At 42.0% G+C, this 14,830-nt stretch overlaps 1 protein-coding gene across 1 annotated transcript in view; it reads left to right on the plus strand.

Moving 5' to 3' along the window:
- The window catches only part of LOC126195617 (uncharacterized), a 444,247-nt gene that overhangs the window by 124,574 nt on the left and 304,843 nt on the right, over window positions 1-14,830 (plus strand). The window contains exon 10 of the mRNA XM_049934243.1: window positions 6,151-6,218. Coding sequence (XP_049790200.1) covers window positions 6,151-6,218 — 68 coding nt within the window. The remainder of the gene's footprint in view (window positions 1-6,150; window positions 6,219-14,830) is intronic.

Genomic DNA, 14,830 nt, shown 5'->3' on the forward strand with positions numbered 1-14,830 from the left:
AAACTACATAATTAGATGATGAGGACAGATTTGCTATAACGAGCTGTGTGCCAATAGTTTAAACTCTAAGGAAGGATTTCTCAGAATAAATGGTACATTTAAAAATATTTTGAACATACAAAATTGGAGCTACATATTTTGAAGAAAATAGTAAAATGTATTGAAAACTGTAAGTGATACAGCAAAAGATAAGTTACACATTTTCCAGGGTCACTGCTGAAGGCAAACAAAACAGAAATCACACAGATTAATTTATTACACCAAAAAAAGGTTGTCAGCATAAAAGAGATCTTTGTCTTTGGATGTTAGAATGTTTGCAGTGTCAAGAGATGTTTTATGTATGTGCTAGCTTTTTTCAGAATTGCCTGTTACGTCACCTTTATTGCTATGTAACTATCCCCAAACCTAGAACCAGTTGCAGACTGCATATCTAATGGCTTAGAGGCCCATGTCCAGCATTGCTGCACCCATCAAGGCTGAGGTAAGTGCTACACTGCAGTCACAGGACACATTCTAGCTTGTTGTCTAGACCATTACTGATGCTGTCACTGCAGAAAATACAGAAAACTCTGGAGACAAATCTGAGCAGGGTTCATGCTGTGAACAAATCTTTAAAGGAAACTGAGAATAGGACATGGTTGCTCCAACAGAACCTGATGAAGAACTGTTTGTGTAGTAACACGATTCACGTTTCCGTCGCACGTCGCCTAGTGTAGACCGGAAACTGTCCGTTAGGCATGCCCGATGTGGTCTCGCTGGGCACGGCCCGTGCTGCCTGAGTTGTTGTTGTTCCGCCGTCAGAGGTCACGGCCAAATTCTCGTGTGCCCTCTGGTGGGCGGGACTTTACTTGCGGCAACTACTGTCCGTGACACGCCGTGCCGATGTGCGCCTCCCACGATCTTTCTGGTGGCTACTGTAGTTTGGGATTCCAGAGAGCAACAGAGAAAATACAGACAAGTAAGTGATTAATCGTGCATGAGAGAGGCTAGGTCTGCAGGTGACACTGATAGAAGTCATAGAGTGGGATGCAAGACACCAGGATCTACAAAATGTCGACCCATAATAATGAAGTTTGTGTCATGGAGGAAAAGATCTTCAGTGTGAAACAGAAACTCATGAAGTCAGGATCTCACTCCTGACAGAATAAAAGATTTTGAGCATCATGATCTCAAGGTTTGGGCTACAAAATGTAGAAAAATGACAGTAGTATAGTGGTGAATACTGAAAATGGGAAAAGATCAGTCTGCAATGCAAATTAACTCAAAATCTTGTGCTTTAGGAGCTAAGAATATGTCAACTCTTGTTGATTCTATTTTATGTATTTATATTTGTGTCTTTGTTTTGTAAAGAAACATTTTATTTTGTAGTACTTTCGTTGGAACCATTTCCTGTTAACATTTGCTTGTTTAGGTTTACTTTTAGCAATGGTTATGAATTTTACATTCAGTTTTCGTACTTCCAATACAAATATAGTTGTTATTTCAGTATTACTTCACTATTCCCACAGGGTTTTCATACATATATTAATTTACTGTCAGGTTATTATTTTATTAATTAGTAACATAATTTTAGATATACTGCTTCTCTGCTGCTCTTGCTGTTTCCTTTTACACCATTATTTTATTCCTATTTCAGTACAGTCTGCCATTCTTACTGTTTTCCCTTACATATTTATTTTCAGTATAATCTCCATTTTATTGCCATTTTCTCATATTTTTGTATCCTACTCTCCTTGGCACCACGTTTTATTGATCTCTGGAAAACTCAAGCCCCTTCAACTTCAAAAACACAGATGTTGTGACTTACCGAACGAAAGTGCTGGCAGGTCGATAGACACACAAACAGACACAAACATACACACAAAATTCAAGCTTTCGCAACAAACTGTTGCCTCATCAGGAAAGAGGGAAGGAGAGGGAAAGACGAAAGGATGTGGGTTTTAAGGGAGAGGGTAAGGAGTCATTCCAATCCCAGGAGCGGAAAGACTTACCTTAGGGGGGAAAAAGGAAAAAAGGACAGGTATACACTCGCACACACACACATATCCATCCGCACATACACAGACTCCTTCCCTCTTTCCTGATGAGGCAACAGTTTATTCCGAAAGCTTGAATTTTGTGTGTATGTTTGTGTTTGTTTGTGTGTCTATCAACCTGCCAGCACTTTCGTTCGGTAAGTCACATCATCTGTGTTTTTAGATATATTTTTCCCACGTGGAGTGTTTCCCTCTATTATATCCATTATATTCAATGGACGGGTATACACTGTGGGTTTTAAGGGAGAGGGTAAGGAGTCATTCCAATGTCTGCTTGTGTCTGTGTATGTGCGGATGGATATGTGTGTGTGTGCGAGTGTATACCTGTCCTTTTTTTCTTTTTTCCCCCAAGGATATATATATATATATATATATATATATATATATATATATATATATATATATATATATATATATATATATATATATATATATTCCAATCCCAGGAGCGGAAAGACTTACCTTAGGGGGGAAAAAGGAAAAAAGGACAGGTATACACTCGCACACACACACATATCCATCCGCACATACACAGACTCCATCCATATGTATATGTGTGGATGGATATTGTGTGTGTGTGCGAGTGTATACCCGTCCTTTTTTCCCCCTAAAGTAAGTCTTTCCGCTCCCGGGATTGGAATGACTCCTTACCCTCTCCCTTAAAACCCACATCCTTTCGTCTTTCCCTCTCCTTCCCTCTTTCCTGATGAGGCAACAGTTTGTTGCGAAAGCTTGAATTTTGTGTGTATGTTTGTGTTTGTTTGTGTGTCTGTCGACCTGCCAGGACTTTCATTTGGTAAGTCACATCATCTTTGTTTTTAGATATATTTTTCCTATGTGGAATGTTTCCCTCTGCTATATATATATATATATATATATATATATATATATATATATATATATATATATATATATATATATATATATATATATATATAAAACAAAGATGATGTGACTTACCAAATGAAAGTCCTGGCAGGTCGACAGACACACAAACATACACACAAAATTCAAGCTTTCGCAACAACACATAACCATCCGCACATACACAGACACAAGCAGACATTGTTTTTAGAGATATACAGGGTGGTCCAAAAGTCCGGATACACCCCCATAAAATTCAAATGGAGTAGCAAACAAGGAAATAGAGCCCCTACACACGAGGAACGGGAAGGGGCAAACCTTATAGGCTATGCAACCAACATGGCGGCCATCTTGAAAGCCGCCATCTTGGATTCAACTTCAAAATTTCAAATGGGAATGTGGTCATGTGACATATCAAACAGATAGAGAATTTCACCAGAAAAACAATGCCGTTGTTATTTTAAACATAGCTTTACTCATTCTTGGGTTATAGCCAGTTACATGTGGCAGTGGTGGGACGCTCGGCAGCATGTGTGTAATGTGCCGAAGAAACATTACGCCGATATTACACAGTCCTGAGAGACCACCAACAGTCATAGGGATGGCTCGATATGTTGTCCATTATGTTGTATTGTTAATGCTATCCTCCGAACCCAGTCCTGATGAACTTTGTTTGAGCAACACATCTGGCTGAATTTGACCACACACATCAACAATGCGCTGCTTTAGATGATGCAAATCCCGTATTTGCACATAATAAACCAGTGCTTTGACATGACCCCAAAGATAAAAATCCAAAGGAGTCAAATCCGGTTAATGCGGTGGGCACTCCAGCACTCCACAGCACCCTTATGACCAATCCGCTTCTGAGGGAACTGCACCTCCAGGTATGCTCGCATATTGTGCCCATAATGTGGTGGGGCTACATCATGCTGGAAGATGTCGGAAATGTCCCGTCCTCCGTTAACAACGAGGAGAACACTTCTTCATCCAATAACCGTTTGCTGTTAACGTACCATCAATAAAAAAGGTCCAACGACTTTGGTACCCCGCACACCACACGAGACCATCACTTTTTATGAGTCGACCGTTTTGGAAACATCAATCCAGTGTGGATTTGTGTCGGACCAGTATCTGTGATTCTGCTTGTTCACTTCACCATTGATAAAAAAATTGGCTTCATCACTGGACAGCACCTGATAGGGGAAACGTGGGTTTATCTGCAGCTGCTGTGTCACCCATTCTGCGAACTGTGCCCAACGGTCTGGGTCATCCTCGTTCAGGTGTTGGAGCAGCTGAATTTTGTACGGGTGCCATTTGTGCTGCGATAAAATTCGCAGTATGGAGGTACGGCTAACCCACATTCTTGTGACAGGTGACGAGTACGCCGTTGTGGACTCTTGCTAAATGATGCCAACACGCTCAGTGTTGTTGCTTCATCGGTGGCGGATTTTGGTCTTCCAACCTTAGGTTTATCTGCGACAGAACCTGTTGCTAGGAATTTGGGAAAAAGCTTGGCAACTGCGCTGTGAGTGATGGGCTGTCTGGTTGGGTGACGACTGTTGAAATCCTCAGCAATGACCTGTGTGCTTCTTTCTCCTGATATCAAGATGATTTCAATGCGTTCTTCATGTGTTAAAGACATTTTGTAGCCTGTAAATAAGGAAACAATGATTAAAAGGTCAGCATGAGTAAATGATACCTAACAGTTAAACACATGGGATAGTCACTTTACACCATTTCAGACTCAATTTTATGACTTCTCAGTACGTAATACTCATGCTGACGAACCTCCCACTGCTGCCGCAAGTAATTGGCTATAACCCGAGAATAAACAAAGCTATGTTTGAAATAACAACGGCATTGTTTTTCTGGTGAAATTCTCTATCTGTTTGATATGTCACATGAGCACATTCCCATTTGAAATTTTGAAGTTGAATCCAAGATGGCGGCTTTCAAGATGGCCGCCATGTTGGTGGAATAGCCTATAAAGTTTCCCCCTTCCCGTTCCTCGTGTGTAGGAACTCTGTTTCCGTGTTTGCTACTCCATTTGTATTTTATCATGAATATAATAGAGGGAAACATTCCACGTGGGAAAAATATATCTAAAAACAAAGATGATGTGACTTACCAAACGAAAGCGCTGGCAGGTCGATAGACACGCAAACAAACACAAACACACACACAAAATTCAAGCTTTCGCAACAAACTGTTGCCTCATCAGGAAAGAGGGAAGGAGAGGGAAAGACGAAAGGATGTGGGTTTTAAGGGAGAGGGTAAGGAGTCATTCCAACCCCAGGAGCGGAAAGACTAACCTTAGGGGGAAAAAAGGAAAAAAGGACATTTGACATTTGTAAAGGCAAAGAGTTTGGGCAGAGATGTCAGACGAGGCGGAAGTACAGAGGCAGAGATGTTGTTGAAAGACAGGTGAGATATGAGCAGCGGCAACTTGAAATTAGTGGAGGTTGAGGCCTGGCGGATAATGAGAAGAGAGGATATACTGAAGGGCAAGTTCCCATCTCCGGAGTTCTAACAGGTTGGTGCTAGTGGGAAGTATCCAGATAACCCGGACGGTGTAACACTGTGCCAAGATGTGCTTGCCGTGCACCAAGGCATGTTTAGCCACAGGGTGAACCTCATTACCAACAAATACTGTCTGCCTGTGTCCATTCATGCGAATGGACAGTTTGTTGCTGGTCATTCCCACATAGAAAGCTTCACAGTGTAGGCAGGTCAGTTGGTAAATCACGTGGGTGCCTTCACACATGGCTCTGCCTTTGATCGTGTACACCTTCCGGGTTACAGGACTGGAGTAGTTGGTGGTGGGAGGGTGCATGGGACAGGTTTTACACCGGGGGCAGTTACAAGGGTAGGAGCCAGAGGGTAGGAAAAGTGGTTTGGGGATTTCATAGGGATGAACTAAGAGGTTACGAAGGTTAGGTGGATGGCGGAAAGACACTCTTGGTGGAGTGGGGAGGATTTCATGAAGGTTGGATCTCACTTTAAAGAAGTGAGGCACTAAGTTTTACTCCATTCAGCCTGAAGAGCAGCAGTTTTCCCCTCTTGTTTTACTGGATCCTGCAAAATTACCAACAACTATTTTCCCAATTCCCATTTCACTACAGTCGCCCCAACAGAAGAGAAAAAAAGGAAAAAACCCACAGCATCCATCACACCATACCCTGGATTTACTCTAGATAGCTATTTTATTTATATGTATCTTACAATATTCATTTCTTTGTTATTTCAGGCACTGGTCCCAAAATACAGGATGTCTGCCCCACCAGTGGTCCATGCAAACTCATCAGCTGAGATAAGGTAACTGTTCCACTAGTGTGGGCTTTAATATCTCTTTCTTTTAAATAAAAATATTTATTTTGAAGCCCAGCATATATTGATTCAAAATAGTTATTTTCATCTCATATTCTTATCTCATTCATACAGTGCTAGTGCAAGGTGTATGTGGAAGCAGTGAGTGGTGTGTCACAGTGATTTTCTGTTGTTTCCAAAGTGCACATTATATGAACTGTAGGATGGTTATGCAACATTGATGCCTGGAGTAATGTTTCAGTAAGACAATCCCTGCAAACAACAGACATCACACCAAAGTCTGTATTTCATCTGTATAAAGCATACTTGAAATGAAATTGGGCATACCTACTGAACACATCACTGCCAAACAATATTTAGGAGTGGTGTACTCAAAGGTTGTGATGCCATAGTGTGGTTGTCTTTTTCTGCAATGACAAGTAGTCTGTACTGTCAATTTTATTCATCTTGACAACAAACTGCTTCTTGTTGGAGGTTCTTTATGAGTTTCCTAGTCATTTTCATGTAGACAGAAGTTAGGTTTATCACTGAATTCAACACTTTGGCAATTGCATCGACCCATGACTGCCTTATATGGCACCATAGCAACCTGATAGCTGATGTGCTGATGGGCTGTTGAATATAGTTTCCATAAAGTCAGCATAAAATTACCTGAATATGCTGTTGCAGCTGTATATTCCATAATAATTGCAAATTTGAGTGCTCTCTCGATGCTCAGATGTCAGATCCTTGGCTGGTAACTAAATCTATTCAAAAATATTATGTCTTCTAATTAAATGGTATGAGACTTCCTATACAAAGTGCTTATTGATTTTACTTAGGCCTGTGTTAGCTACACTGTATCCAAAAAATACTCTGAGACAGAGGATCAAGGTGCTTAACGTGATGATTCAAGTGGCCCCACAATGCTTACCAGAGCTTCTTTTGAAAGAATTAGGAGCCAAAATATGTACATGAAAGTGGCAATCATGTTTTTCTGTCCAGTTTTAGTGTTGCACTGATGTTTTCCTGCTGAAACATGTACCTATGTAAGGAAAGTAAATGTAATCTGGAAAGATTTATTCATAATGCAACCAGAAAAATGAATGAACTTGAAGAACACCACAAAAACATTCCATAGCCATATTGCTGACACCCAAACTTTTTGTTTTTATTTGTGCGGTTGTAGATTTTTTGTTATTAATTACATCTTTCCTCATGGATCATAGTTAATTTGTAAGAGATGTAATTCTAAAATTGCAAACCAACTACAGCCTTTTTCTGATGATGAACTTACATTATCAGAGTTAAGATGGTCAACACATATTTCATTGCCTCATACCCATCATAAGATTTGCTGAATTGTGGTTGATGGTGTAGGTCTGGCAACCGACCTGGTTCATTGGGTAACACAAGAGCAGCTGCTAGCCACAACAGTTTCTGTTTGTACATAGTGTTTAGTTTGGTGTTTTCCTCACACATTTCTATGGAGATGTGAATATTATTTGTGTGTTTATTTTGATTGATTAGTGTTTAAGTACATTTTCTTTGTGTTTTTGTATACTTTGTAAAAACATTAGCTTTTGTGTGACCAAATTTCCAGTTAACATTAGCTGTTTATATGTCTGTTAACAGCAGAATTATTTGTCTTTGCTTTAAGAGTTTATGAATTTTGTTATCTTTAGTGCAATGAGAGGGCAAAAGTGGGAACTAGCCAGATGGTTGCCCCCTTACACCTTAGCAACAGATATGAGGTGTATACAGTATTGATAAGTTATCTCAGACAGCATGGGTTGCCTTATGTGTTAGACCAGCGGCAATTTTTGTGCCGAGTCCAGACAAGCACAGAAGTTGAGTATGCTGGTCATTAGGAGCTCCATGATTAGGCAGGTAATAGAGCTTCTCAGTGAAACACAAGGCAGGCCAGGAAAGAAGGCCAGTGTACACTCAGTATGTTAGCTGGGAGGTCTTGTCCAAGAGGCTATGCTGGTGGCTATTGAATGCATTGGATGCAACTGGCTGCAAATCATAGCCCATTATGGCATGAGTGACACTTGCTGCTTGGATTTTGAGGCCATCCTCATTTACTTTAGACAATTGATGAAGGCGGCTAATGTTGCATGCATGATACAACCTTGGCTCACCATCTGCGTAAAATTACTCACAGTTGATTTCTGTCCTCTGGTTTGGGGCTGAGTGAAACATCTAAACCAGAGACTCGCAGGATTTTGCTACAATTTTATTTCTGAGTTTCTAGACTTTCTCTATTGTTTGATGAGTTGTAGGACTCCCATCAATTGATCAGGCATGCACTACACAAAAGAAATGGCTACTTGAACAGCTGAGTACATATGATTTACACATGGGGTTTCTGCATGTTGATGAACACCCTCCTGATAATCAGTGGAATTATCTGATAAAACTGAAGAATAATCAACCGCATTACTGTCAGGGAACTTTCACCCTCATATTTCAGAAACAGAAAAACATAATGTGATATTAGTAAACTGCAGTAGCGTCCATGGAAAGTTCCAGAATTAGTATCATTTATTAAATGCAATTCTGTCCAGATAGCACTAGGAACAGAAAATTGATTGAAACTGGGAGTGGATAGAATGAATGCCTAAGTTCAGACTGAAATACATATTGCAATGATAGAACGGAATTTCCATTATTGATGCTGTAAAAATAGGTTGGACACCAATGGTAGTGGTGTATTTATTGCCCTTATTATGGATTCCAAATGTGAATACTCTAGGTGAATTAAGAAAAGTGGGTAAAGCAAACTAATTGAATGCTTTTATAGACCACCTGTATTAGGAGCAATGGTGGCAGAGTGATTCTGAGATAACTTGTAGGATGCTATAAGTAAGTTTCCCGGTCATGGTATTGTACTCATAACAAGGGGAGACTACAGTTTTCTAGCTATAGAGCTGGTGTCAGAGACAGTGATTCATTTGAGATTGTTGCGAATGTCATGTGTGAAAACTACTTCAAGCAGATATTTAAGAGAACTAACTCATGAGGTTAATGTCGTAGAGTTTCTGGCAATAAACAGCCGTGAACATTTCAAGTCAGTGAATATAGAGGAGGATGTCAATGGATCATACAAGGAAATTAAGAAAGATGGGAAACTATTTTTGTTCAGCAAGAATGAAAGGATACAAATAGCAGAGTATCTTAGTAGTCGGCAATGGATAAAATTCAAAAGCATTGATCAGGACTGATTAGAGAAGTGTTTTCTAAGCAAGGTATGAAGAGATGAGAAAACCCATGGTGGTTTAATATCCATATTAGACAAATAAGTGGTTGAAGACAATAAAAGCAAATACAATTGCTTATTACTGGAAAGGCATCTGGGTCACATGAGATATCTGTGAGATTCTACAGAGATTATGTGAAAGAACTTGCTTCCTTCCTAGCAATAGTTTATCATAGGTTGTTGGGGCAGCAAAGGGCACATAACAACAGGAGAAGAGCACAATTCCTTTTTTCAAGAAGGATCATAGGACAGAGTCACATAATTGTTGGCCAGTATCACTGATGTCAATCTGTTTCATAATTATAGAACTTGTTTTATGCTCATATATTATGATGCTTCTGGAGAATGAAAACCTTCTCTATAAAAGTCCATTTGATATTGTTCCACACTTTCATTTATTGAACAAATTATGAGGTTACTTAGTATCAGACCAGATTTCTGAGTGGATTGAGGACTTCCTCATAGATAGAATTCCACACATTGCTCTTACAGAAGAACATTAACATATGTAAAGGTAATTTCAGAAGTACACAAGGAAGTATGGTAAGATTGTTACTGTTTATAAACAGGGTGAGTCAAAACGTTCTTTACAACTTTGGAATGATATAGAAATTTATTAAGATAACTTACGGTACCAGTAGAGGTGTCATTTTTTAGCAAACAACCTCAAGTTTGACATAAAAGTGTCAAGTGTCATTTTCGTTTGATGTGACCACCATTTGTTATGCAGCAAACATCCCACTGTTAATCAATTTCTCCCCACACTTGTTGCTGCAAACTGGGTGTAACTTATGCAACAGCAGCATATATTCAGTTTCTCAGGTCATCTAAATTGTTTAGTAGGGATGAACATACACTAGGTCTTTAACGAAACCACTGAGAAAGAAATCCAGTCGTGTCAAGTCTGGGAAGTGAGGCAGCCATGTAATTTGCCCTTCATGTCCAGGCCACCAACCTGGGATGTAATTATTGAAGAAACCTCAAAATCTGTGAGCAAATGAGGTGGTGCACCACTTTGCTGATAGTAAACCACCCCATCTCAGTCATCTTAATCAATACGTGGAATTAGAAAGTTTTCAATCATATCCAGACATAATCATGACCACACAGGCAACCTAGTACATTGTATGCCTGCTTGGAGGTTCTGTAGTTTATTTTTCATGAAATTTACACTGAACGTTTGCTGCCAAGTTCCTTTAAATAAAACAAAACACAAAGCGAGAATGCTCCACATCAGTGAAAGTAGCCATATTAACTGTATACTACTCTGCTGCTCCTGATGGAAGAATGGAGCACTGATGCACTATGTGAATCAGAATTGAGATTGTTTGCTACAAAATGACAAATCTAGCGATTATGTAAGTTATCTCAAATAAATTTCTATATCATTTCAAAGTTGTAAAGCCCTTTTTGACTCATCCTGTATACTGTATATAAAAGATATAATAGATAACATTGCAAGCTCCATGAGACTGTTTGTAGATGATGCAGTTGTCTGTAAGTAGGAAGCAACATCAGAAGACAGAAGAAAATTGCAGGACAACCTGCAGAGGATTGGTGCAGGGACTAGCTGTTTGCTCTTAATGTAAATCAATGTAACACATAGAATGAGATTTTCACTCTGCAGCGGAGTGTGCGCTGATATGAAACTTCCTGGCAGATTAAAACTGTGTGCCCGACCGAGACTCGAACTCGGGACCTTTGCCTTTCGCGGGCAAGTGCTCTACCAACTGAGCTACCGAAGCACGACTCACGCCCGGTACTCACAGCTTTACTTCTGCCAGTACCTCGTCTCCTACCTTCCAAACTTTACAGAAGCTCTCCTGCGAACCTTGCAGAACTAGCACTCCTGAAAGAAAGGATATTGCGGAGACATGGCTTAGCCACAGCCTGGGGGATGTTTCCAGAATGAGATTTTCACTCTGCAGCGGAGTGTGCGCTGATATGAAACTTCCTGGCAGATTAAAACTGTGTGCCCGACCGAGACTCGAACTCGGGACCTTTGCCTTTCGCGGGCAAGTGCTCTACCAACTGAGCTACCGAAGCACGACTCACGCCCGGTACTCACAGCTTTACTTCTGCCAGTACCTCGTCTCCTACCTTCCAAACTTTACAGAAGCTCTCCTGCGAACCTTGCAGAACTAGCACTCCTGAAAGAAAGGATATTGCGGAGACATGGCTTAGCCACAGCCTGGGGGATGTTTCCAGAATGAGATTTTCACTCTGCAGCGGAGTGTGCGCTGATATGAAACTTCCTGGCAGATTAAAACTGTGTGCCCGACCGAGACTCGAACTCGGGACCTTTGCCTTTCGCGGGCAAGTGCTCTACCAGCTGAGCTACCGAAGCACGACTCACGCCCGGTACTCACAGCTTTACTTCTGCCAGTACCTCGTCTCCTACCTTCCAAACTTTACAGAAGCTCTCCTGCGAACCTTGCAGAACTAGCACTCCTGAAAGAAAGGATATTGCGGAGACATGGCTTAGCCACAGCCTGGGGGATGTTTCCAGAATGAGATTTTCACTCTGCAGCGGAGTGTGCGCTGATATGAAACTTCCTGGCAGATTAAAACTGTGTGCCCGACCGAGACTCGAACTCGGGACCTTTGCCTTTCGCGGGCAAGTGCTCTACCAACTGAGCTACCGAAGCACGACTCACGCCCGGTACTCACAGCTTTACTTCTGCCAGTACCTCGTCTCCTACCTTCCAAACTTTACAGAAGCTCTCCTGCGAACCTTGCAGAACTAGCACTCCTGAAAGAAAGGATATTGCGGAGACATGGCTTAGCCACAGCCTGGGGGATGTTTCCAGAATGAGATTTTCACTCTGCAGCGGAGTGTGCGCTGATATGAAACTTCCTGGCAGATTAAAACTGTGTGCCCGACCGAGACTCGAACTCGGGACCTTTGCCTTTCGCGGGCAAGTGCTCTACCAACTGAGCTACCGAAGCACGACTCACGCCCGGTACTCACAGCTTTACTTCTGCCAGTACCTCGTCTCCTACCTTCCAAACTTTACAGAAGCTCTCCTGCGAACCTTGCAGAACTAGCACTCCTGAAAGAAAGGATATTGCGGAGACATGGCTTAGCCACAGCCTGGGGGATGTTTCCAGAATGAGATTTTCACTCTGCAGCGGAGTGTGCGCTGATATGAAACTTCCTGGCAGATTAAAACTGTGTGCCCGACCGAGACTCGAACTCGGGACCTTTGCCTTTCGCGGGCAAGTGCTCTACCAACTGAGCTACCGAAGCACGACTCACGCCCGGTACTCACAGCTTTACTTCTGCCAGTACCTCGTCTCCTACCTTCCAAACTTTACAGAAGCTCTCCTGCGAACCTTGCAGAACTAGCACTCCTGAAAGAAAGGATATTGCGGAGACATGGCTTAGCCGCGAAAGGCAAAGGTCCCGAGTTCGAGTCTCGGTCGGGCACACAGTTTTAATCTGCCAGGAAGTTTCATATCAGCGCACACTCCGCTGCAGAGTGAAAATCTCATTCTGGAAACATCCCCCAGGCTGTGGCTAAGCCATGTCTCCGCAATATCCTTTCTTTCAGGAGTGCTAGTTCTGCAAGGTTCGCAGGAGAGCTTCTGTAAAGTTTGGAAGGTAGGAGACGAGGTACTGGCAGAAGTAAAGCTGTGAGTACCGGGCGTGAGTCGTGCTTCGGTAGCTCAGTTGGTAGAGCACTTGCCCGCGAAAGGCAAAGGTCCCGAGTTCGAGTCTCGGTCGGGCACACAGTTTTAATCTGCCAGGAAGTTTCATATCAGCGCACACTCCGCTGCAGAGTGAAAATCTCATTCTGGAAACATCCCCCAGGCTGTGGCTAAGCCATGTCTCCGCAATATCCTTTCTTTCAGGAGTGCTAGTTCTGCAAGGTTCGCAGGAGAGCTTCTGTAAAGTTTGGAAGGTAGGAGACGAGGTACTGGCAGAAGTAAAGCTGTGAGTACCGGGCGTGAGTCGTGCTTCGGTAGCTCAGTTGGTAGAGCACTTGCCCGCGAAAGGCAAAGGTCCCGAGTTCGAGTCTCGGTCGGGCACACAGTTTTAATCTGCCAGGAAGTTTCATATCAGCGCACACTCCGCTGCAGAGTGAAAATCTCATTCTGGAAACATCCCCCAGGCTGTGGCTAAGCCATGTCTCCGCAATATCCTTTCTTTCAGGAGTGCTAGTTCTGCAAGGTTCGCAGGAGAGCTTCTGTAAAGTTTGGAAGGTAGGAGACGAGGTACTGGCAGAAGTAAAGCTGTGAGTACCGGGCGTGAGTCGTGCTTCGGTAGCTCAGTTGGTAGAGCACTTGCCCGCGAAAGGCAAAGGTCCCGAGTTCGAGTCTCGGTCGGGCACACAGTTTTAATCTGCCAGGAAGTTTCATATCAGCGCACACTCCGCTGCAGAGTGAAAATCTCATTCTGGAAACATCCCCCAGGCTGTGGCTAAGCCATGTCTCCGCAATATCCTTTCTTTCAGGAGTGCTAGTTCTGCAAGGTTCGCAGGAGAGCTTCTGTAAAGTTTGGAAGGTAGGAGACGAGGTACTGGCAGAAGTAAAGCTGTGAGTACCGGGCGTGAGTCGTGCTTCGGTAGCTCAGTTGGTAGAGCACTTGCCCGCGAAAGGCAAAGGTCCCGAGTTCGAGTCTCGGTCGGGCACACAGTTTTAATCTGCCAGGAAGTTTCATAATGTAACACATAGCACATAAATAGACAAATAAATCTCATATTCTATGATTACACACTTGGTGACAAATCACCAGAAACCATAAAATATCTAGGCGTAACCATCTAGATTGACTGAAAGTGGAATGATCAAATAAAATAAACTGTAGGAAAAGCAGATGCCAGGTTGAGACTCATTGGCAGACTCATAAGGAAATGTAATTCACCCATAAAGGAGTGTCTTACAAAACACTTGTTTGACTAATCCTTCATCATTCTAGTACCCTGACCAGGTTGGATTAATACAAGAGTTAGAAGATCCAATGAAGAATGGAGCACCCCATCATAAGAACATGTATTTAGTGTCAGAGTGTTACAGAAATGCTCAAAAAACTCCTGTGGCAGATACTATACAAGAGGCATTGTGAATCTTGGAGAGGTTTACTATTGAAGTCCTGAGAGCACATACCTCCTTCCACATAAGAGGTGCAATTGAAAAGTAAGAGAAAATTTTGTTTCTTGTAAATAATCTTTATTTATTCAACATCATCTTTTTCCCCTACAAAGTAATCCCCCTCAGGCATAATACACTTGTACCAGCACTTTTTCCAATCTCGGAAGCAATTTTGGAACTCACTTTTTGGTATTGCATTCCTCTTCTTCCGTGATTCTGTTTTTATCTCATCAATAGTGGCAAAACAATGTAAAAATTTGTCTGG

Source organism: Schistocerca nitens, chromosome 7, assembly GCF_023898315.1.
Source record: "Schistocerca nitens isolate TAMUIC-IGC-003100 chromosome 7, iqSchNite1.1, whole genome shotgun sequence".
In the NCBI taxonomy this organism is placed as follows: Eukaryota; Metazoa; Arthropoda; class Insecta; order Orthoptera; family Acrididae; genus Schistocerca; species Schistocerca nitens.